This window comes from Colobus angolensis, unplaced genomic scaffold (genome assembly GCF_000951035.1).
Source record: "Colobus angolensis palliatus isolate OR3802 unplaced genomic scaffold, Cang.pa_1.0 Scaffold61, whole genome shotgun sequence".
In the NCBI taxonomy this organism is placed as follows: Eukaryota; Metazoa; Chordata; class Mammalia; order Primates; family Cercopithecidae; genus Colobus; species Colobus angolensis.
The window spans coordinates 4,135,582-4,160,554 of NW_012119710.1; the positions used below are offsets into that span (position 1 = coordinate 4,135,582).

The window sequence follows — 24,973 nt, forward strand, 5'->3', positions numbered from 1 at the left end:
TGATGGGTGCAGCACACCAACATGGCACAAGTATACATATGTAACAAACCTGCACGTTATGCACATGTACCCTAGAACTTAAAGTATAATAAAAAAAAAGAGAGAGAGAGAGAGAGAGAAAGAAAAGAAAAAATAAATAAAAAAAGATGTTCCTTCATATTTAAAGCTGCAAGGGGGAAGCAGATGTGAATTAATCATCTTACATCAGCAGGTAAGGAGCTGATGTGTTAGGTACGGCACCTGTGAGTTTACCATAGCATGCCAGGCCTTCAGGAATGAGTTTTGAAGTTTGAGGGCTTCAAAGGGGAGTTTGAAACACTTTAAAACCCTGGCAGGGTTTTACCTGAATTATATGCAAAGATCCAATGGGGGAAGAGTTTACTTCAGAGAAGCAGCACCTGAGAACCAGGTCCTTTGCATAGCCTTCCTGGAAAGAACCATCTTTCTCCCTTAGCAGTAGCCCCCAGGGTAGGACCAGTGCTCTATTTCATGGCTATTTTAAGAAGATCCTTTATGGATTTGGGTAACAGAAAAGCACTTGGTGAAGTGATCAAGGAAAGAAACTAACTCTGCCACTGAGGATTACTTAGGCAGAAAAAGAAATCTTGTTATGAAACACCAGTGTTTAAGTCCTTAGAGTGAACTGATAAGCTGATTTGGGGCTTTTGTGCTATTGCAGAAATTATAAATCCTATCCACTACAATGGCAGCTCAGTTCTCACACATGGGTTCACCTATCCTTAGACAGTAACTTAAGATGGATAGTCCCTACTGGATTTCTTCCTAATTTTTTTTTTTTAAAGAAGCCAAAGGTCTGATTCTAATCAAGCCACTGCTGACAATAAGAAGATGAAGAAGATTGTGAGTGCTCACTTGCAGTGTGGCACATTTCTATTTTCTATAGCATTTACACTTATTTCTCTGTAGCCAACAGAGGAGTTACAGTCAATGAACCGATCGATTCATGTTGCATATCCACGGAAAGAAGCTCATTCTGAATACATCATATGTTAAATTTATCCTTGGATTCAGGATCATATTGTTCACTTTTTCCTATAGTCAGCATGTTGTAATTTTGAACAATAGAATAATAGATAGCAACAGCCTAGTAGAGAATTAGAAATACTGTGGTTCTAAGAACTGTAGTTCTTAGAAATACTGCATTCAACTTTTGTCAAGAAACTTTTTTGTATCACTATATAAGAAAAAGCTGGTTTGTAAGGCAACTTCTGTGCACATATGTTGTCTAAACTGCTTTGGGGTTCTGCAACATGGACTAGCTGACTTGCCTCACTGATTTCTCTTACCAAGTTAGCATTGCCAAATTATATAGCTGATAGGCATGGGAAGAAAGCATTTAAGGGCTTTAGGCTTCCTGTGAATTTCACAAGGAAACAAAGAACAAACCCAGGGATTGTTAGTTCAGGAGACAAAATCATGCCACAGGAGTTTGTATCTTTTTTTTTCTTCTTTTTTTTTTTCGGGGTGGGGGGACAAGGCCTGACTCCGTCACCCAGGCTGGAGTGCAGTGACGTAATCTTGGCTCACTGTAACCTCTCCCTCCCGGGCTCAAGCCATCTTTCCATCTCAGCCTCCCAAGTACCTTGGGACTACAGGCACCTGCCACTATGCCTGGCTAATTTTCATTTGGTAGAGACAGGGTTTCACTATCTTGCCCAAACTGATCTCAAACTCCTATGCACAAGCAATTAATCTGCTTCGGGCTCCCAAAATGCTGGGATTACAGGTGTGAGCCACTGCACCCAGCCACAGGAATGTATCTTTAGAGCTTGGTGACTTCTTGCTCAAGAAATCTCCAGTTAGCCAACCTGTTAGTGGAAAATATGCCCCAAAAGTCTTCTCCCAGCTTGCCCCTCTCCAACTCAGAATATATTTTTTCCTTCTGCTTGTAGAAGCAACACAAAGTTACTTTAAATCATAATTTTGGCTAGGTATAGTGACTTACTCCTATAATCCTAGCACTTTGGGAGGCTGAGGCGGGCAGATCACCTGAGGTCAGGAGTTCGAGACCAGTCTAGCCAACATGGTGAAACCCTGTCTCTACAAAAAGTACAAAAAATTAGCCAGGTGTGGTGGTGGGCACCTGTAATCCCAGTTACTCAAGAAGCTGAGGCAGCAGAATCTCTTGAACCTGGGAGGTGGAGGTTGCAGTGAGCCAAGATAGAAGATTATGCCACTGCACTCCAGCCTGGGCGACAGAGCGAGGCTCCATCTCAAAAAAAAAAAAAAAAAAAAACGAAAAGAAAAGAAAAAGAAAGAAAAGAAGAAAGAACATCTTAAAAAAATCATAATTCTTCCCAAGATGTTTTGGATCTTTGGTCTTATATATTCTGTTTAGGCTGATTCATGTTCTGTGTTTGTATCACCTTGGTGTGGCCAGTTTGTGCTGCATAGTTGGATGTGATCTGTTCTCCTGTTTTACTTCTTGGCAGATATCTTTAGGATTCCTTGGGAAAAAAAAAAAAAAAATCTGGGCACAGTGGCTCACACCTGTAACCCTAGCACTTTGGGAGGCCGAAACAGGAGGATCACTTGAGCCCAGGAGTTCAAGACCAACCTGGGCAATATAGTGAGACCTCGTCTCTACTAAAAAAAAAAAAAAAAGGAAGAAAGAAAACTAGCCGGGCATGTTTGTGCACACCTATACTCCCAGCTACTCAGGAGGCTGAGGCAGGAGGATTGCTTGAGCCCAGGAATTTGAAGCTGCAGTGAGCTATGATCGCACTACTGTACTCCAGCCTGGGTAACAGAACAAGACCCTGCCTCAAAACAAAACAAAACAAAAACTATCAGAAGAGAAGTCCAATTCCAATTCTAACACAAGATAGTCCACTCTAATGAGCTGGCCTGGTTTTAGAAAGAAAAAAGGAGATAGGAGAATGGCCTAGGAAGACTCTCAACTGCCATAATCCAATTAAATGGTGCAGGTCAAGGTTCATTGGCCGTTTTCAGTTTGAGTGAGAGCAAGGAGCACCTGGAGGACATAGAGTGCTGTTGGAGTTTTGAAGTTTTGCCTCTTTGCACATTAAGAATGAACTGGAATATTTTAATTTGGTCCTCTTGCCCATATCTTTATTACTCCTATATGTGGAATGTGAATAGCTATTTATATAGAGATCCAGTATAGTTACAGTTATTTATTTTTAACTTTTAAGTTCAGGGGCACTTGTGCAGGTTTGTTATGTAGGTAAACTTGCGTTGAGGGGGTTTGTGGTACAGATTATTTCATCACTCAGGTATGAAGCCTAGTACCCATTAGTTGTTTTCCCTTATCTTCTCCCTCTTCCCATCCTCCACCCTCCAATAGGCCCCAGTGTGTGTTGTTCCCCTCTGTGCATCTGTGTGTTCTCATCATTTAGCTCCCACTTATAAGTGAGAACATGCAGAATCTGGCTTTCTGTTCCTGCATTAGTTTGCTGAGGATAATGGCCTCCAGCTACATCCATGTCCCTGCAAAGAACATGATCTCATTCTTTTCTATGGCTGCAGACTATTCCATAGTGTATATGTAGCACATTTTCCTCATCCAGTCTATCATTGATAGGACAGTGTGAGGAATCCTCAAAGATCTAAAGTCAGAAATACCATTCGACCCAGCAATCCCATTACTGAGTATGTACCCAAAGGAATATAATCATTCTATTATAAAGATGTGTGGTTACATTTATATTTAATTCTTTCTTGGTAGTCCCTGCTGGCCACTTCACCAGAATAATTTAAATCAATTCTTGCTTTTTGCTAGTTAATATCCAAAATTAAGATGTTTATGTGGAATTGACATCATACATAAATTCTTAGAATCTGTATCTAGTTTTTCAGGAGAAAATAGATACCACTTAATAGAATTCTGTATGACTTTTTCTGTACAAACAGCCATTGTTACTAGAAGAGAACATGAAATTGTACCAAGAACTCCCATTAGCTTAACATGTTTACAAATGTCTGATTATAAAATTATTAATTTTTAATACAGCTCCTGCTGTGTTTTCTTAATATATTACTGGAGAAAACTGCCATAGAGCTGGGCATGGTGGCTCACACCTGTAAGCCCAATGCTTTGAGATGCCGACGTGGGAGGATTGCTTTAGGTCAGGAGTTTGAGACCGGCCTGGGCAACATAACAAGACTCTGTCTTTACAAAAAATAAAATAAACAAAATTAGCCAGGCATGGTAGCACATGTCTGTAGTCCCAGCTACTTGGGAGGCTGAGGCAGGGGGATTGCTTCAGCCCAGGAGTTTGAGGCTACAGTGATCTATGATCGTGCCACTGCACTCCAGCCTGAGCAACAAAGACCCCATCTCTTGAAAAAAAAAATTGCCCTAATGTTAAATGTTGTATTAGTCAGGGATCTCTAGAGGGACAGAACTAATGGAATAGATTTATATATATAAAGGGGAGTTTACTAAAGGGGAGTTTACTAAGTATTAACTCACACAATCACAATGTCCCACAATGGGCCATCTGCAAGCTGAGGAGCAAGGACAGCCAGTAGAAGTTCCAAAACTGAAGAACTTGGAGTCCAATGTTCGAGGTCAGAAAACATCCAGCGTGGGAGAAAGATGTAGGCCAGAAGGCGAGGGCAGGAAACATCCAGCTTAGGAGAAAGATGTAGACTGGAAGGCGGGGGCAGGAAACATCCAGCATGGGAGAAAGACGTAGGCTGGAAGGCTAGGCCAGTCTCTCCTTTCACATTTTTCTGCCTGCATTTTATTCTAACTGGCTGGACTGGCAGCTTTTTAGATTGTGCTCACCCAGATTAAGGGTAGGTCTACCGGCCAGGCGCGGTGGCTCAAGCCTGTAATCCCAGCACTTTGGGAGGCCGAGGCGGGCGGATCACGAGGTCAGGAGATCAAGACCATCCTGGCTAACACGGTGAAACCCCGTCTTTACTAAAAATACAAAAAACTAGCTGGGCGAGGTGGCGGGCGCCTGTAGTCCCAGCTACTTGGGAGGCCGAGGCAGGAGAATGGCGGGAACCCGGGAGGCGAAACTTGCAGTGAGCTGAGATCCGGCCACTGCACTCCAGCCTGGGCGACAGAGCGAGACTCCGTCTCAAAAAAAAAAAAAAAAAGGGTAGATCTACCTTTCCCAGCCCACTGACTCAAATGTTCATCTCCTTTAGCAACACCCTCACTGACACACCCAGGATCAATACTTTGTATCCTTCAATCAAGTTGACACTCAGTATTAATATCACAAATATTAAGCTAATAAAATAGGAAACCTATGGAATTTATTTTATTGTCAAAACTATAGGGAGATTTGTACTCAGCCTGCTTCATTTTTTTTTACATTAGAATTTTTTAATTTCCAGTGAAACCAAATTTTCCTACTGTTGTGAACAGTCTTCACATTTGATGCAAATGGGAGGGCTTAATTATAATCACTTAGTGACAGTATTGTAGACAAAGCCAATAGTGTATGCCACATGGATGATTATATCTTCTGGAGAGAGTTAACTGATAAACTTGACTTTACAATTAATACAAACATATTCAACTAAAGAAAATGGATGCACTGTCAGACCATTTCATCTTAATAAATTATACCTTGTAAGGTTAAAAATATGTAACTCACAAATAAATTTTAGTTTAAATTTTTTTAACCTTCATGTCACAGCCAAGTCCAAAATATTTTAATTTTGATGTCCCTGGTTCTCTTGTGGTTAGAGAATCCATAGCGATTTCCTGAACTTCTTATTCATGATAGCTTACAAAGAAACATTCAGAGCCCTGTGAATTGGACGAAAGAATATCTATTTTATGCTACTTTTTGTGTAAGGAAGAAGAGGAAATAAAAACACAGTGGGCCCTTGAACAACATGAGGGTTATGGTTGCCGATTTCTCCCCTTCACATAGTAGAAAATCCACGTATAATTTTGGACTCACCAAAAACTTAACTACTGATAGTCTACTATTGACCTTACCAATAGCATTAAAACAGTTGATTAACGCATCCCTTGTATATGTACTATATACTGCATTCTTACAACAAAGTAAGCTAGAGAAAAGAAAATGTTATTAAGAAAATCAAAAGGAAGAGAAAATGTATTTACTATTCATTAAATGAAAGTGGATCAGGATAAAGACCTCCATCCTTGTCTTCTTGATGCTAAGTGGCTGAGGAAGAGAAGGAGGAGGAGGAGTTGGTCTTGCTGTCTTAAGGGTGGCAGGGGAGAAGAGGTGGAGGTGGTAGAAGGGGAGGAAGGCACACTCGGTGTGACTTTATGAAAACACATGGTGATTTCTGATTTTTTTGCCTTTTCATGTCTCTAAAAATGTTTCTGTATGGTACCAATTTTTCTTCCATTTTATTTAGTTTCAGTGCCTGTATCACTGAAGAGTTCATGTCATAAAATAAGTCAAAAGCAGTCTTGAATAGTTGGAACTCTTCTGCCATATGATCTAATGTCAGTTTGTTTTCTGGCCCTGCTTCTGCGTCTTCTTTCTCTTCTATGCCTTATTTTCTGGCACTGGTTCAGAAGCACTCACCTTCATCAAGTTGTCGTCTATTAATTCCTCTGGTGTGATGTCTGTTAGCTCTTGAATTTCTCCAGGATCCACATCTTGGAACCCTTCCCCCACCTTCTTTGCCATATCCACAATCTCTTTCGTGATCTCCTTGATTGGCTCTGTCGTAAATCCTGTGAAGTCATGCACAACATCTGGATGCAGTTTTCTCCAGCAGGAATCTATTGTTGGGGGCTCAATGGCTTTTTCCATAACAACAGTGGCATCTTCACTGGTATAATCCTCCCAGACTTTCTTGATGTTCTATCAGGAATCTCTTCCATAGCGTTGATAGTCCTTTCCAATAGAGTACTATGTGTAATGAGCCTTAAAGGTCCTTATGACCCCCTGTCTTAGGGGCTGAATTAGAAACACTGTATTTGGGGGCAAGTATTACAGACCACTTTGATACCTTTGGTGTTGAACTCATGGGTTCTGGGTGGCCAGGGGCGTTGTCCATTCAAAAGAACTTTAAAAGGCAGTCCATTACCAGCAAGGTACATCCTGACTTTAGGAACGATATTGATGAAACCCAGTCCATAAAAAATGGTTCTCATTATCCACACCTTCTTATACAACCAAAACTGGCAACTAATGTTTATCTTTTACCTTCAAAGCTCAGGGGTTAGCAACTTTATAGATAAGTCCTAATCATAAACCTGACTGCGTTTGCACAAAGTAGTAGAGTTAGCCCATCCCTTCCTGCCTTAAATCCTGGTGTGTGCATCTCTTCCTTACTAATAAGTGTCCTTTGTGCCACTTTTTTCCCCCATAATCTGCATTAAAAAACTGCTCAGGAAGATATCCTTTTTCCTCAAAGATTTTAAAAAGCTTCTTTTTTTTTTTTAGAGACAGGGTCTCATTGTGTTGCCCAGGCTGGAGAGTCCAGTGGCATGATTATAACTCACACCACCTCGAATTCCTGTGCTCAATTGAGTTTCATGCCTCAGTCTCTTGAGTAGCTGGGACTACAGGCTTGTGCCACTGTGGTCGGCTAATTTTTATTTTTGGTAGAGATGGGATTTTTCCATGTTGCCCAGTCTGGTTTCAAACTCCTGGGCTCAAGCGATCCTCCCACCTCAGCCTTCCAAAGTGCTGGGATTACAGGCATGAGCCACTGCACCTGGCCTCCTCAATAATTTTCTTAATGGCATCTGGAAAGTTGTTTGCCTCCTCTTGGTTGGCAGAAGCTACTTCCCCTGATATCCTGATATTTTTTCAGCCAAAACTTTTTCTAAAATTATCAAACCATCCTTTACTGGCATTAAATTCTCCAGCTTTAGACCCTTCCTTCACCTTCCTTCTGCTTTAAATTGTCATATAATGACTTCACTTTTTCTCAGATCATATTAGGGTCGTATGCCTTTCTTATAGAAATCCTGCACTCATATAAAAGCTACGTTTTCAAGACAAGTTAAAAAATATTTCACCAAAAGTGCAATATTTTTATGCCTGGTGATGTAGCTGCAGCAACTGCTTCATGAATTTCCTTTCCTTTGCTTACAGTTGTCCTTACGTTAGATTCATTTATCTTGAAATGGAGGCCAACCACAGCTGCAGATCTCAATCTATGATGTATGTCAAGCAATTCAACTTTGTATTGTAACGTCATGAATTGTCTCTGCTTCTTGGGAACACTTCCAGCATCACTAGTGGCACTTCTTATGGGTCCCATGGTGTTACTTGAGGTTTATGGTTTTGTACTGAACACGATGAAAAATACATGAGAACCATGAGAGATGACTTTTTACTGTGATGCACAGTTTACTGGAGAAATGAACTGCCCATGCAGAGATGATTAGCATCACATGGTGTTTTAAGCAGATACTTGCAACACTTGTGCTCACTGCAATAGCAACAGGAGTTGGCTATGAATGAAATTATTATAGTAGTACAGTATGAGCTACAGTTAATTTTATACAGTTATGATTTAATACTGTATGTTTGCTTACATTTCTCTCCACTGTGAATGGCACCATAGATGGTCTGTAAGTGTGTGTGTCAGTTTTGCTAAACGTTAACTTTTTATAACAGATTTGTGTATATTTTAATGTAGTAAATGATAAAATGGACTAGTGTCTACATATTTTATGCATTCATGACATACTTTTTCTTAGTTTTTCCAATATGTGTAGGATGCACAGTTGGTCTGTGAGTTTTTTTAAGTTGTTGCAAATCCTTCCAAATTTTCTAATATATTTATTGAAAAAAATCCATGTATAAGTAGACCCACACAGTTCAAATCCATGCTGTTGAAAGGTCAACTGTATATACATGTATCTGCTCATCTAAGAAAAAAATATGCACACAGGAAGAATAAATCAGAGACCAATGAGATTCATTATCTATAAGATGTTGGTGAGATGGAGTGAAAAGATAAAAGTGGGATAGATATGAAGGTCACTTATCGAAGAATTTTTTTTTGCACATGTCTTACTTTTGGAACTATGTTAATATTTCATTTACATAAGTAAGTATATATTCAACAGGATTGGGGGAGTTTCTAAAATTGAAAACAAAAAGATAAGTGAAGCAAATTGTATTTCAAATGAATAATATACCATACTGAAGGGGGTTGGAGAAACTAATCTAAGGAACACAATATTTGGACTATATACCCTCAGGTTAAAACAACTCTAAACAAGTATTAAACTCTAATTAGCAGGCTTCTTTTTCACAGAGGAATGGGTTAGCTAGCTTAGTACATTTTAGGATTAAGCAAATAAGTAAATATGTTATAGATAATAGGAACGTTTTTCTCACTTTAGAAAAAGGACATTTCAGATATGGAAAGGGGAGATGATAGAATGTAACCTGTAGTGTTGAACTGGAATTGAATCAGTGTGAGCTCATAGATTTTGTTTTGTTTTGTTTTGTTTTGTTTTGTTTTGTTTTGTTTGAGACAGAGTCTCTCCTCTGTTGCCCAGGCTGGAGTGCAGTGGCACAACTTTGGCTCACTGCAACCTCTGCCTCCCAGGTTCAATCAATTCTCCTCCCTCAGCCTCCCAAGTAGCTGGGATTACAGGCAAGTGCCACCATGCTCAGCTAATTTTTGTATTTTTAGTAGAGTGGGAGTTTTGCCATGTTGGCCAGGCTGGTCTCGAACTCCTGACCTCAGGCGATCCTCCCACCTCGGCCTCCCAAAGTGCTGGGATCACAGGTGTGAGCCACTGCACCCAGCCTATTCTTTACTAAAAACAACTGGGCTTCTTGGATAAATGGCTGGCTCCAGGGTGAGGTAGGGAAAGAACAAGATGATCCTGGAACATCTTATTCTATCAAAAAAGAAGGAAGTGATCAGATAATTATGTAGATGTGTCAAAAGGACATAGAAGTCAGCTTGAAGGGCTTCCATGGCCAAATATGGGATCATATGAGCATAAAAACATATAATGATAGTAAAGGATTATAACCTATTGAATAAAGTAAGAATCCATGAGTCCACAATGATATAAATAAATAAGAAGGGAAAGCTTTTCCTTATTGTGGAAGATCAACTTAAAAACGTAGATGAAATGACATAGTTGGAAAAAGATTCACCATTTGGCAAACCCTTCATATTCATTATTGGTTCTGGCAACAATTATTAATAGATACTAAAATTTGTGAATGAAAGTTTGAAGAGTAACTATATATTTCCACAGACTCAAAATATCTTCCCACGGGATACTTATCCATTATAAAGGCCAACTTTATAGTGGCAAAACCTGGCAGATGCTGCTCTAACCAAAGAATCAAACATCCCTAGTAATTAGACTAATCAGCAAGTGCCCCCAGATGTGATGCACTGAGAAGAACTCAGCGTCATCTTTGTGATGATCCTGCCAAAGGGGCATAACCTGAATTGAATTATGAGGGGGCATCAGACAAACCCAAATGGAAGTACATTCTATAAAGTAACCTGTATAACAGGTTTTCAAATAACTGTTTCATTTAACATCATTTTCATTGTAACTGTTTTTTCTGGTTTAAGATCATTTTATTGAAGAGCAAGAGGCAGGGAGAGATGGCAGGGAGGGCAACTAGAGCACTTCTACCCCCACCAGGAGAATAGACTCCCTCCCTGCTTTCTCTTGTACTGGATCCCTATTGGCTTCGTAGGGATGGCACCATGTTTGCGAGGCTGAAAAAGAGACATGGAACCAGCAAATGAAACATAAGGTTTATTGAGGGGATTTACATACAGGGCAGTCCAAGGGCAGCATGATGAACAGGAGAACTGCTACCACTTATAAAAAAGCATGCAGTTTATACAGCATTTTCACTTAGCTCCCCACACCCTGGCAATCTCCACCTAGCAACCTTCATCCAACCCAAAACAAAGGGCCTCGAACCCCTGTATGGCCTGTGATCCATGGGATGGATCAGATGGTTCAGATGTTCCTCGTAGATAAATAATGAATCTCTGGGTTGGCCATTCCCAAATTCCTTCACTCAGAACTCTGAACACACATTCATCTTAGACCACAGGGTCATTCTCAGGGTATGCTTCAATTATTTCTGACAGGTGCATCTACCATACACCTGCTCCCCAAGTGGCTCCCCTTGTACTATGGCAGAGGTGGTGGGGAGGGATTTGTGTAACCTCTGCCCTGGAGGGTGGGGAAGGTAAAGGTTGAGTGTAAAATGGCAGCAGCTGGGGCTGGCAGTGGTGCTGCTGGGTGCTGCAGGGCTTATAGGGTTCTATGAAGAGGGCTGAGAAGGTGTTGACTTTGTCTGCCCCCTGCACCTCATGGGGAAACAGTGGCAGTTTCACAGTGCAAAAGTCTTTATAAGCGTCCTCCATCTGGTTCAGATACTTGGCCTGAATCTTGTGTCAGGCCTCACATATCTTTCAGGATTTTCAGGGTTGAGGAAGAGAAGCTGGGTGATGATGATGTTGTATGTGTCAGTCTTGTACAGTCTTGTACAGGTAGTCTGCTCAGGGCCCTTGAACTGTTTGCTGACAAAGTAGATGATGAGCAGTGTCTGCTTCAGCATGGAGGACAGCAGGTCTGTGTTCATGTCCCCCACACCTCGCATGTTGCACGTTTGTAAGATGAACGGGCTGATCTGGTTCTTGATCTGCTGAGTGTCATGTCAACCACCACCACTGAGAAGTTCATACCCTTCACCAGCCTCATGACCTCAGCATAGCTCATGGCCTCATTGATGGCCTTCCTGCATCAAATTCTTGCTTATGCTCAGCATGTTGTCTTCCTCAAAGAACTCACTAGGCAGCTATGCTGCACCCTGGCTGGCGTCAATCTCCATAGTGAAGAGGTTGTCAGAGCCTTTGACCTTGGTAGGCGCCGTTGAGAACTTCTGGTCAAAACCATCTGAGATGTTGTGGGCTAGGTCTGTGGAGATGATCAGAATACTCTCATGCCCTTTCAATAGGTGGATGGCCAGGCTGCAACTGCAAGTGGGCTTTCCCATGCCACCTTTGCACCAGCAAGGATCCACTTAACTTAAGGCCGCACTTCTCGATGACGTTGCTAAACCTAGGCTCCAGTGGCTCTTGGAGGCTGACTTTGGGAGACTGAGGTGGAAGGATCACTTGAAGCCAGGACTTCGAGATCAGCCTGGGCAACAAAGTGAGACCACATCTCTACAAAAAAAAAATTTTTTTTTAAATCAGCCAGGCATGATTGTGTGCGCCTGTAGTCCCAGCTACTCAGGAGGCTGAGGTGGGAGGATCGCTTGAGCTCAGGAGTTCAAGGCTTCATTGAGCCATGATTGTATCACTGCATTCCAGCCTGGGCAACAGAGCAAGTCCCTGTCTAAAAAAAAAGAAAGAAAGAGAGAAAGAGGGAGGGAGGGAGGGAGGGAGGAAGGAAGGAAGGAAGGAAGGAAGGAAGGAAGGAAGGAAGGAAGGAAGGAAGGAAGGAAGGAAGGAAGGAAGGAAGGAAGGAAGGAAGGAAGGAAGGAAGATTTCCTTAGTTTTAGGAAATATTTTTAGGAATTCCTTATTTCCTAATTTTTATTTATCTTGCTCAGCACTTTAAACTGACTTCTGTTTTTTGTTTGTTTGTTTGTTTGTTTTTGTTTTTAGGAAATACTGTAGGAGTAAATGAGTGTCATGTCTATAATTTACCCATAAATAGTTACAAAAAATGATAATATGTATATACATATGTACTTATATGTCTGTGTGTGTGTATGTGAGAGAGAGAGAGCAAGAGAGAGAGAAAAAAGAGAGTGAGTGAGAGTAAATGTAGCAAAATATTCACATTTAAGTAATCTAGGTAAAGGATATTCAGGAATTCTTTGTGCTATTATAGCTTTTTGGTAAATTTGAAATTACAATACGTCAAAATTTTTAAAAATTAAAATCTTCAAGGAAGAACTCCAACAACTTAAGAATAAAAAAAATTGCTCAATGAAATTTGAATACTCATTTTGGCAAAATCTGTTTATGGCAGACATATGGTGTACTTCTGTATGGCCTTTAAGATATTTTTAGGAACTTTTTTGTTTTACTTTAGAGGAAAGATTAATGTCTATTAAAGAACTTTGTAGTTTAGTCAAATACAATGAAAAATTAGTACAAATATGCATTTTTAAGCTTGGTGGGTCAAATGTTTGTTTTGAATTTCTGGTCATGATGGCTTGCAGTGTTCATGACTTAGGCCTCTTACTCATTCCACACACATGGTAATGATACGTAAAATTTTCTAAGAAGAGAAGTTTAAGGACATAGCCATGCATAAAATTAATATAAATTCATCTTACTAGAAACTCAATAAAACCACAATGCAGTACGTGGGACTGTAACCACATGCCTCCTGTGCTCTGGATTCAGAAGGTGTAGGTAACTGAAAGCTCATTTCTTGAATGGTGGAGATTCAAAGTGTTGTACACACAGTGCAGGAGACTGAAGCTAGCCCCTTCTGCCTCCACCACATTAACAGAGACTCAAAAAAAGTTATGACTGCTACCTGAGAAATGGCTTACATAAAACCTGGAGGTTTAGCCAGGTGCGGTGGTGCACGCCTATAGCCCCAGCTGTTTGGAAAGCTGAGGCAGGAGAATCCCTTGAGCCAGGAGTTTGAGACCAGCCTGGGCAACATAGTGAGACCCCATCTATTAAAAAAACAAAAACCTTGAGGTGTGAGAGGAAGCAGACAGCCTTACAGCCAGGTCTTAGTGGGTCCAACCTCCTTAGCGGTACAGTGACAATCTCTATGATGTCCCTAATATCAGGGATGGAGCCATAAGTCATCCAGTACTAGACCTGGTTCTGGACTAGGGTCTGTCCACAAGAGACAGTTAAAACCTCCCACTTCACATGAACTTATATGCTGAAATTCTAAAATACATGAGGAACACTAATATTGAGAAAGACAGTCAATAAACCCAATAAACATAAATTTACTCCAGAGAAAATAAAAATAGTTGAACATTTAAAACTGACTTGGAGGCCAGGTTGAGGTGGCTCATGCCTGTAATCCTGGCATTTTCAGAGGCCAAGGTGGGTGGATCACTTGAGCCCAGGAGTTTGAGACCAGCCTGGGCAACTTGGCAAAACCCTGTCTCTACAACCCTGTCTCTAGATATAAAAAGGCATGGTGGCATGCGCCTGTAGACTCAGCTACTTGAGAGGTACTTACTATCTTTTAAATTATTCATTCTCTATTCTGTCTGATCAGCCTGAGTAATGCAGATTCTACAATGTATCTACCATGTAGGTTTATTTTTATTTAGTTATTTATTTTGAGATGGAGTCTCGCTCTGTCACCCAGGCTGGAGTGTGGTGGCATGATCTTGGCTCACTACAACCTCCACCTCCCGGGTTCAAGCAATTCTCCTGCCTTAGCCTCCCAAGTAGCTGGGATTATAGGCATGCGCCATCATGCCTGGCTAATTTTTTTGTATTTTTAGTAGAGACGGGATTTCACCATATTGGCCAGGCTGGTCTCGAATTCCTGACCTTGTGATCCACCCGCCTCGACCTCCCAAAGTGCTGGGATTGCAGGTGTGAACCACTGCTCCTGGACAGTTTATTTGTATTTATTTTGCTCAGCACTTTGACTTCTGTTTTGTTTTTTGTTGTTGTTGTTGTTAGTTCTAGAAAATTATCAGCCAATATATGTACATATGTATTTTTTGAGAGAGGATCTCACTTTATTGCCCAGGCTGGAGCACAGTTGCATGAATCTTGTAGAATTGTAGAATCTGCATTACTTAGGCTGACCAGACAGAATAGAGAATAATAACTTAAAAGATAATAAGTGTAACATAAAGAGCTAAAAAACTATGAAAACTATGAAGCTAAAAAACTAAGAGACATTAAAAAGCTACAATGTATATCTAATAGGAGACAGAAGAAAATGATATAGGGAATGGCAAAGAAGCAATATTTTTAAAAGAATTGGGGAGTGCAATGACTCACATCTGTAATTCTAGCATTTTGGGAAGCTGAGGCAGGAGGATCGCTTGAGGCTAGTAGTTCAGGACTAGCCTGAGCAACATAGCGAGCCCCCATCTCTACAAAAAAGTTAAATTTAGCCAGGCATGGTTGTGTGCACCTGTAGTCCCAGCTACTCAGGAAGCTGAGATGAGAGGATCACTTGAACCCAGGAGTTCAAGCTTCCAGTGAGCTATGGTCACGCCACGGCACTCCAGCCTGGGCAACAAAGTGAGATCCTGTCTCAAAAAATATTTATGTGGGCTGATAATTTTCCGAAACTGACAAAAAACAGAAGTCAGTTTAAAGTACTGAGCAAGATAAATAAAAATAAACCTACATGGTAGATACGTTGTAGATCTGCATTAATGATAAAGAAAATTGTTTATATGAATGATAAGAATGATTAACTCCAAAGGAATGGCAGGAGTTTGACAGCAGTCTGCTTGATATCAGTGATAGGTACGAGGTGACAACGGGGTGGTATCTTTAAAGTGCTGAGAGAAGATAGGTAATAACCAGAATTCTCCATCTAATTAAATTTCATTCCAATAGGTAAAATAAAGATATTTTCACTCACAGGCTTTTGCTGAAAGAACTACATGTTTATGTCTATTAATAAATTCACAATTCAAAAAAAGCTTTGAAAACCTGAAATTGTCCTTTGGTAAGTTTTCAGCAAACTCATTTGGGGGGTAAACTTGACCTGAACTAGTTCACGGGCTAAGTTTGGTCTTTGTTTATCTCACTTAGTGTGAATACTTATATGTTTCACTGTGGAGACTTTAATATGTTTGAATCCATGGGGTGCTATCCCAACCCTGCTGGAGGTGTCATATCACATCTGGTTTGTGCAATGTATTACCTTTATAAAATCTCAAATTTTGTCAATTCCAAACCAGAAAGGTGCCAGGATTTCAGTAAGTGATTATGGATCTTATTAAAGGATGTACTTCAGCAAGAAAATGATTGAACCAAGAGTGAAGGAGCAGAATGTGGGAAACAGTAGTGAGCGTGAAAATTGATTTCATAAATATAGGTAGACTTAATTCATTATTGACTTTTTTAAGTAGTAATTTTTTTCTTTTTTTTTTCTTTTTTCTTTTTTCTTTTTCTTTTTGAGATGGAGGCTCACTAACGCCCAGGCTGGAGTGCAGTGGTGCAATCTCAGCTCACTGCAACCTCTGCCCCCCGGGTTCAAGCAATTCTCCTGCCTCAGCCTTCCCGAGTAGCTGGGATTACAGGCATCTGCCACCGCACCCAGGTAATTTTTGTATTTTTAGTAGAGACGGGGTTTCACCGTGTTGGCCAGGCTGGTCTTGAACTCCTGACTTCGTGATCCACCCACCTTGGCCTCCCAAAGTGCTGGGATTACAGGCATGAGCCACCACTCCCGGCCTAAAGTAGTAATTTTTACATTTAAAGAAGTATATTGTCCTCTAGGTATGGGGGTGAATTTTTTAAAAAAAGGAAAAAAAGAGGAAAAGGTAGATATCAAAAGAAATAAAAGACATCCAAATTGGAAAGTACAAGGTAAAATATATTCACAGGTTACATGATCCTATGCATAAAAAGCATCCCAAAGAATCCACCAAAGAAAAGAAAAAAGAAAAAAGAAACTTCTAGAGCTTATAAATGAATTCAGCAAAGTTTCAGGGGACAAGAGCAACACATAAAAACCAGTTGTTTCTGTATATTGTCGATGAACAATCTAAAAAGGAAATTAAGAAAAGCAATTGTGTTTAAAAGAGCATCCAAAAGGTTTAGTCTATTAGGAATAAGTCTAACAGAGGAGGTGAAAGACGTGTACACTGAAAACCATAAAACATTGCTGAATGAAATTAAAGAAGAGCTAAATAAATGGAAAGACACCCTGAGTGCATGGACAGGATGATATAACACTGTTAACATGTCAGTACTACCCAAAGCAATCTGCTGATTCAACACAATTTCTTTTCTTTTCTTTTTTATTTTATTTATTTATTTTTTGAGACAGAGTCTGTCACCCAGGCTGGAGTGCAGTGGCGTGATCTCAGGTCACTGCAACCTCTACCTCCCAGGTTCAAATGATTCTCCTGCTCAGAATCCTGAGTAGCTGGGATTACAGGCATCCACTACCACACGCAGCTAAGTTTTGTATTTTTAGTAGAGATGGGGTTTTGTCATGTTGGTCAGGCTGGTTGATTGAACTTTCTTTCTTTCTCCTTCCTTCCTTCCTTCCTTCCTTCTTTCCTTCCTTCCTTCCTTCCTTTCTTTCTTTTTTTTCTTTCTTTCTTTCTTTCTTCTCTTTTCTTTCTCTCTTTCTTTTTTTTCTTTCTTTCTTTCTTTCTTCTCTTTTCTTTCTCCCCTTCCTTCCTTCCTTCCTGCCTGCCTGCCTGCCTCCCTCCCTCCCTCCCTTCCTTCTTTCCTTCCTCCCTCCTTTCCTTCCTTCCTTCCTTCCTTCTTTCCTTCCTTTCTTTTCTGATGGAGTCTTACTCTGTCTACCAGGCTGGGGTACAGTGGTGCAATCTCAGTTCACTACAACCTCCACCTCCCAGGTTCAAGCAGTTCTCCTGCCTCAGCCTCCAGAGTAGCTGGGATTACAGGTGCCTGCCACCACACCTGGCTAATTTTTTGTATTTTTAGTAGAGACAGAGTTTCACTATGTTGGCCAGGCTGGTCTTAAACTCCCGACCTCAGGTGATTCGCCCTCCTTGACCTCCCAAAGTACTAGGATTACAGACGTGAGCCACTGTGCCTGGCAATTCAGCACAATTTCTATCAAATTTCCAAATAGGCTTTTTCACTGAGAGAAAAAGCTAATCCTCAAAATCATATGGAATCGCCAGGACAATCTTGAAAAAAGAATATAAAATTGGAAAAATCAAACTTCCCAACTATAAAACTAGCTGTGAAGCCACAGTAATTCAAGTATTATGGCACTGGTATAAAGACAAACATATAGACCACTGTGATAGATTAGGGAGCCCAGAAATAACTCTTTACATATATGGTCATTTGATTTCCTGCAAAGGTGCAATTCAATAGGGAAAGGACAGTCTTTTCAACAAATGGTGCTAGGAAAACTGGATATCCACATGTGAAAGAATGAAATTGGACTATAAAACTCTTAGAAGAAAACAGGGGAAGCTTTTCATGACATTAAATTTAGCAATTATTTCACGGATATAACACCAAAAACATAAGGAACAAAAAATATAAATAAATTGGACTTCATCAAAATTAAGAACTTTTGTGCATCAAAGGATACTATCATGAAAGTGAAAGGACAACCTACACAATAGAAGAAAATATTTGCACATCATATCTCCAAGAAGGAATTAATATCCAGAATATGTAAAGAACTCCTGCAGCTCAACAACAACAAAACAAACAACCCAATTTAAAAATGGGCAAAGGACTTGAATAGACATTTCTCCAAAGAAGATACCCAAATGGCCAACACATGAAAAGATGCTCAACATCATTAGTCAATGGTGAAATGCAAATCAAAACAACAATAAGATGCCACTTCACACCCTCTAGGTTGGCTATTTTTTAAAAAGGAAAATAGCATGTGTTGGTGAGGATGTGGACAAATTGGAACCCTTGTGCATTGCTAGTGAGAATGTAAAATAGTTCAGCTGCTCTGGAAAACGGTTCGGTTGTTTCTCAAAAGGTTAAACCTGTAACTACCATATGACCCAGCAATTGCATTTGTAGGTATAGATCTAAAAGAATTAAAGAAGGGACTGAAACAGATACTTGTATACAAATCATAGCAGCATTATTTACAATGGCCAAAAGGTGGAAGTAACGCAAGGGTCCATCAACAGATGAATGGATAAACAATATATGGTATATACATACAATGGAATATTATTTTGCTTTAAAAAAAAGATAAATTTATGGCCCTGCAGTGGCTCACACCTGTAATCCCAACACTTCGGGAAGCTATGGTGGAAGGATCATTTGAGGCCAGGAGTTCAAGGCTCGTGACCAGCCTGGGCAACATAGGGAGACCCTGTCTCTCTTATTTTAAAAATATGAAGGAAAGAAAGAAAGAAATTTTGATACATGCTTCATCTACAGCCCTTGAAAACATTATTCTTAGTGAAATAGGCCAGAACGACAGGTATTATATGATTCCACTTATATGAGGTACTTAGAATAGACAAATATATAGAGATAGAAAGTAGAATAGAGGTTATCAGGGTCTGGGGGGTGGGCAGAAGGGGGTGGTGCTGTTTAACTGATATAGAGTTTTTGTTGGGGATGACGAGAAAGTTTTGGGTATTGATATTGTTCATGGTTGCACAGCATTGTGAATATATTTAATGATGCTGAATTGTACACTTGCAAATGGTTAAATGATAAATATTATGTATAGTTTACCGCATTTAAAAAGTTTTCCAATTTAAAAATAAATAAATTCTAGTCACATTCTAAAAAATAATATCAGAAGATATTAATAATCAGAAGATACATAAATAATACCAGAAGATGAGAAGACTGCACATAAGTTATAGAAAGTGTGCTTTGGGCTTTGTCTTGTTTTGTTTTTATTTTTATTTTGTTTATTTATTTTGAGACAGGGTCTTGCTCTGTCACCCAAGCCGGAGTGCAGTGGTGCGATCATAGCTCACTGCAGCCTTGACTTCCTAGGCTCCAGCAGTCCTCCCACCTCAGCCTCCCAGGTAGCTGGGACTACAGGCATGTGCCACCATGCCCAGCTAATTTTTGTATTGTTTCGTAGAATCAGGGTTTCACTATGTTGCCCAGGCTGTTCTCAAACTGCTGAGCTCAAGCAGTCCACCCACCTCAGCCTTCCAGAGTGCTGGGATTATAGGCATGAGCCACCATGCCTGGCCCCTTGTCTTGTTTTGGAGAGTTATAAAGATAATGAGTATTTTCAGACATTTTCAAAAATGTGTAGATAGGCCAGACGCGGTAGCTCATGCCAGTAATCCCAACACTTTGGGAGGCTGAGATGGATGGATCACTTGAACTCAGGAGTTTGAGACCAGTCAGGGCAACATGGTGAGACACCATCTCTACTAAAAATCCAAAAAAATATCTGAGCGTGATGATGCATGCCTTTGGTCCCAGCTAATCGGAGGCTGAGGGAGGATTGGTGCTTGAGCCTGGACGGCAGAGGTTGCAGTGAGCCAAGATGGGGCCACTGCACTCCAGACTGGGTGACAGTGCAAGACAATGTCTGGGGAAAAAACAATGTAGATAAATATTATGTTAATTTTTTAAGATGGGGTCTCACCATATTGCCCAGGCTGAACTCAAACTGCTAGGCCAAAGTGATCCTCCATCCTCAGCCTCTGAGTAGAACTACAGGCATGTACCGCCATGCCTGGCTGATTATGTTAAATTTTAATACTGAAAGGTTATAGATTTTGTCTATAGCTTCCAAACTAATAGGGAGGGTAGAAAAGAATTAAAACAAAACAAAACTTTACTAACACAATAGAAGGTGGGAAAAGAAGGTGGGGAAAGGCAAAGAAGAATGGATAATGGGAAAGACAAAATAAGATATCAGGTCAGAAATTAATCAGATACACTAAAAAGCTACTCATTAACATATAGTGACTGTAAGGTTGGGTAGAGAAGCAAAATCTAGCCATATGCTATTTACAAGACATATATCTAAACAAAATGACCTAGAAGGGTTATTAAAGGCACAGAAACCGATATACCAGGAAAATACCGATCAAAATAAAGCTGGTATTGCAATATTATAACAAAAGTATCAGACCCAAAGCCTAGAATTTAGAAAAATTAAAAAGATATAGACTTTCAATATTTCCTGTGTGGCTAGCTTCAAAGATACATTCTACCTGGCATCACTTACCTGTCTTTCTTATCTTTCTAAATCAATTTCCACAAATATTTATGAATAATTATGAGTTAGGTAATATAGTAGAGACAAAGATGAGTACAACCTGTGCTTACTCCATAGAACTGACAGTCTAATAGGGGAAAGTCCAGTAACTTTAAAACGAAGTAGCAAATTGTGAGCACTGTTAGAGAATTTTAAGCGAGATACGGTGGAAATTGGACATGGGAGATAAAATCAGGAAAAGACTTTACACAAAATTTGGCATTTGAGATAGTCTTTAAAAGCTATAACAAAGCTATAATTTCATTAGACCATGACCTAGACATCAACTTTTTCTCTCTTAGAATATGAAGCACGCTTTGGGACTACTTGGCTGGATAGCTTCATGAATTTAGGCTACAGTATTATCATTTCAGACTTCATTTGCTGGAAGTGTAGCCTACTGCATTTACCTATAACAGCTCATTTCCTGTATTTTTTATTTTCCTTTGCTTAAGATAATAGCACTGCATGGTTACGTTAACACTTTCATTGCTTTTGAAAGCCCCTCTACTACTAACCTAATCTTTTGCCAGATGATGTCCTCATACTTCCTCAGGGTGTCTTAGGAGTAGATTTCTATGCTAGCTCTCCATGAAAGAAGAAGAGTATATAGTTTGTTTTTTCATACAGTGCTGTTACTATTAACAGGAAGGAACTGACTTTATCCTAAATGAAAACATATTCTATATTAAAGACAAGTTAGACTCTTTCCCATGAAATTCATCTAAGAGAAGGGAAACGGAATAGATGGCTCCTGAAATTTTTTCTTGTTCCATTCAGAGTCAGATTTTTCCCCCGCTTTATATCGTCAGCAAATGAAAACTGGCATTTGGAATTACCACCGTTCCCCCCATTGCTTGCCATCTTCAAATTTAATGTCTGCTTCTCCACAAAGATTAACATGTTTTCCGTTCATGATTTACTTGTCAGAGAATTTAGAAGTTTTCTGGAACCTAAAGTTTGCTCTGGTAGGGATGATTACTGGATAATTGCCTATTCTTCGGTGGAATTTCCATTTTTAGATTACACCAGGCTCTACAGCCTTTATTTCTTTGGCAGGAAAACCCAAAGTCAATGGAGTATGTTTTTTTCCCTTCCCTGGCCCAGCTTAAACAATGACTCACTTGGGCCCTGGGGCTTTGCTTCATACTCTCATTTAGGGGCCACTTTATACCCTTGTTTCTATTTTCCTTTCTTGTTCTGTTTGGACCCTTTATATCCTTTGGCACATGGGATTTGTCTCTGGGGTTATTGTCAGAGAGATATATAAAACCACCCCAAACTGGAACAGACACTCCAGTTATGTCCCCATAAGCCATGTTATCCTTATGGCAGTTGGTATAGGCCAGGGAGAGTACAGAAAGAATATCTTTTTTTTTTTTTTTGAGAATGAGTCTCACTCTATTGACCAGGCTGGAGTGCAGTAGCATGATCTCAGCTCACTGCAACCTCCACCTCCCAGGTTCAAGTGATTCTCCTGCCTCAGCCTCCCGAGTAGCTGGAATGACAGGCCCACGCCACCACACCCAGCTAATTTTTGTATTTTTAGTAGAGACAGGGTTTCACTATGTTGGCCAGGCTGGTCTCCAACTCCTGACCTCAAGTGATCCACCCGCCTTGGCCTCCCAAAGTGCTGGGATTACAGGCGTGAGCCACTGCACCCAGCCCAGAAAGAATATCTTTAAGGAAACCTAATTCCAAATGGAGTAGAGGGAAAAGTGTTCTCCAAAAATGAAAATATGAGTGCCAGTGTCATCCAGTTAGAGACTAAAAGGCTTTCCTCCATATGCGATGCTCTAATGACTGATTTAGATGTCCTCTGTGTATACCTGTGGAAGGTGGGAAGCACTCAGAGGAACTGGCCTCCAAGAGTTTTCGGAGAGATATGGTTATATGAAGAGACTTCCCCATAGAAGGACTAGGTCTAATCTAGAGTTCAGAGTTTTGTTGGGGAGAAAAATTCCCTCTTTTTGGCAGTGGTTCTCTCTGGTCTCAATTTTTCATTCTGATTCTAGCCTTCTGGATTCCATCTAACAATGATTTCTTGATTTTTCTCTTTGCAGTTTTAACAGTGTATGCCAGGGAACACACATTCTCTTTCGAGAATTCAGCTTCATCCAAGCCACCCCCCACAATAGGGTATCATTTTTACGAGCCTTCTGGAGATGCTTCCGAACTGTGGGCAAAAATGGCGGTAAGTCTTCCCAAATCCATCCATCCATCCATCCATCCTTCCTTCCTTCCTTCCTTCCCTCCTTCCCTCCTTCCCTCCTTCCTTCCCTCTCTCTCTTTTTCTTTCTTTCTCTCTCTCTCTCTCTTTCAAACTTTTTCTTTTTTTTTTGGAGACGGAGTCTTGCTCTGTGCCCCAGGCTGGAGTGCAGTGGCACGATCTCGGCTCACTGCAAGCTCCGCCCCGCTGGGTTCACGCCATTCTCCTGCCTCAGCCTCCCGCGTAGCTGGGATTACAGGCGCCCGCCACCACGCCCGGCTAATTTGCTAATTTTCTTGTATTTTTAGTAGAGGCGGGGTTTCACAGTGTTAGCCAGGATGGTCTCGATCTCCTGACCTCGTGATCCGCCCGCCTCGGCCTCCCAAAGTGCTGAGATAACAGGCTTGAGCCACCGCCCCGGCCCAAACTTTTTCTTTTGTTCCTATAAATATTGTTTGAATGCATGCTATTCAAGGTATTTAGAATACCTCACTTTTGAGGAGTTGTCTGGTTTATGTCAAAGATATTACTATTACCACTACCATCACTAGTTATACCTATTAAGAGCCAAGTGTAGCTCTTTACATGTAGTAACTCGTTTATCTTTACAAGGGCTCTCTGTGGTAGATACTATAATCCCCATTTTGTAACTAACGAAACTGAGGATCAGAGAGGTTAAGTAACTTGGCAAGGTTACATAGTAAATTCTGGGCCCAGATTTACACCCAGGCATTCTGACTCCACAGCCCTTGCTCTTGGCAGATATTAAAATGCCATGCAGTAAATATAAGGAATAATGTGAATACAAAGAAAGAAACTCCTGAATGGGGGTAGGATGGGGTTACTGTTGTTAGAGGAGGGAGAGAAAAGTGGAGCAGAGAAGGTCCTCCTTAGAACTGGCTGTTTGATCTAAGCTGGGAAGGAAGAGTAGGAATCATTCACATGGATAAAGGAGAGAAGGGCATCCTAGGTAGAACATATGCTGAAGCACAAAAGAACCTGGAATACTTACATAACAGATCAGAATGTCTAGGGTTTGTGTGGAGTTTGTGAAGGAGGTTAGGGGAGATGAGACTGTGAAGGAATAACGGAGCTGCTGAAATATTATGTTTTAGCCATATAAAAGAAATTGGGCCAGGCACAGTGGCTCAGCCTATAATCCCAGCACTTTTGGATGCCAAGGCAGGTGGATCACTTGAGGTCAGGAGTTTGAAACCAACATGGTGAAACCCCGTCTCTACTAAAAATACAAAAATTAGCCAGGTGTGGTGGCGCACTCCTATAATCTCAGCTATTCAGAAGGCTGAGAAACGAAAATCATTTGAACCCTGGGAGACAGAGGTTGCTGTGAGCCGAGATTGTGCCACTGCAATCCAGCCTGGGTGACAGAGCAAGACTCTGCCTCAGGAAAACAAAAAAAAAAGAAAAGAAATTGGGGCTGGATGTGGTGGCTCACACCTGTAATCTCAGCATTTTGGGAGACCAAGGTAGGAGGATCACTTAAGCCCAGAAGTTTGAGACCAACCTGGGCAACATACTGAGACTTTGTCCTACAAAATAATAAACAAAATTAGCCGGGTGTGGTGGCACATACCTGTAGTCACAGCTACTTGGGAGGCTCAGGTGGGAGGATCACTTGAGCCAGGAGAAGTTGAGGCTACAGTGAGCCATGATTATGCCACTGACTCTAGCCTAGGTGACAAAGCAAGATCCTGCCTCAAAACAAACAAACAAACAAAAAAGTTAAATTTTATTCTCTGGGTATTATTTGAAGGCTTTTGTTTTGTTTTGTTTTGTTTTTTAAGTCCCTGTTGCAACCAGGCGCGGTGGCTCACGCCTATAATCCCATCTCTTTGAGAGGCCATGGTGGGCAAATCCCAAGGTCAGGAGATCGAGACCATCCTGGCTAACATGGTGAAACCCCGTCTCTACTAAAAAAATACAAAAAAAAATAGCTGGGTGTGGTGGCA

At 40.7% G+C, this 24,973-nt stretch overlaps 1 protein-coding gene across 8 annotated transcripts in view; it reads left to right on the forward strand.

The window, feature by feature from the left end:
• Positions 1–24,973, forward strand: part of LOC105527123 (chromosome unknown open reading frame, human C11orf49) — a 257,050-nt gene that overhangs the window by 112,899 nt on the left and 119,178 nt on the right. For 6 of the 8 annotated variants that reach the window (XM_011963326.1, XM_011963331.1, XM_011963329.1 and 3 more), the window contains exon 3: positions 22,858–22,988. The exons of the other annotated variants lie outside the window; for them this stretch is intronic. In XM_011963326.1, the coding sequence (XP_011818716.1) occupies positions 22,858–22,988 (131 nt within the window). The remainder of the gene's footprint in view (positions 1–22,857; positions 22,989–24,973) is intronic. 8 annotated transcript variants of the gene reach the window in all.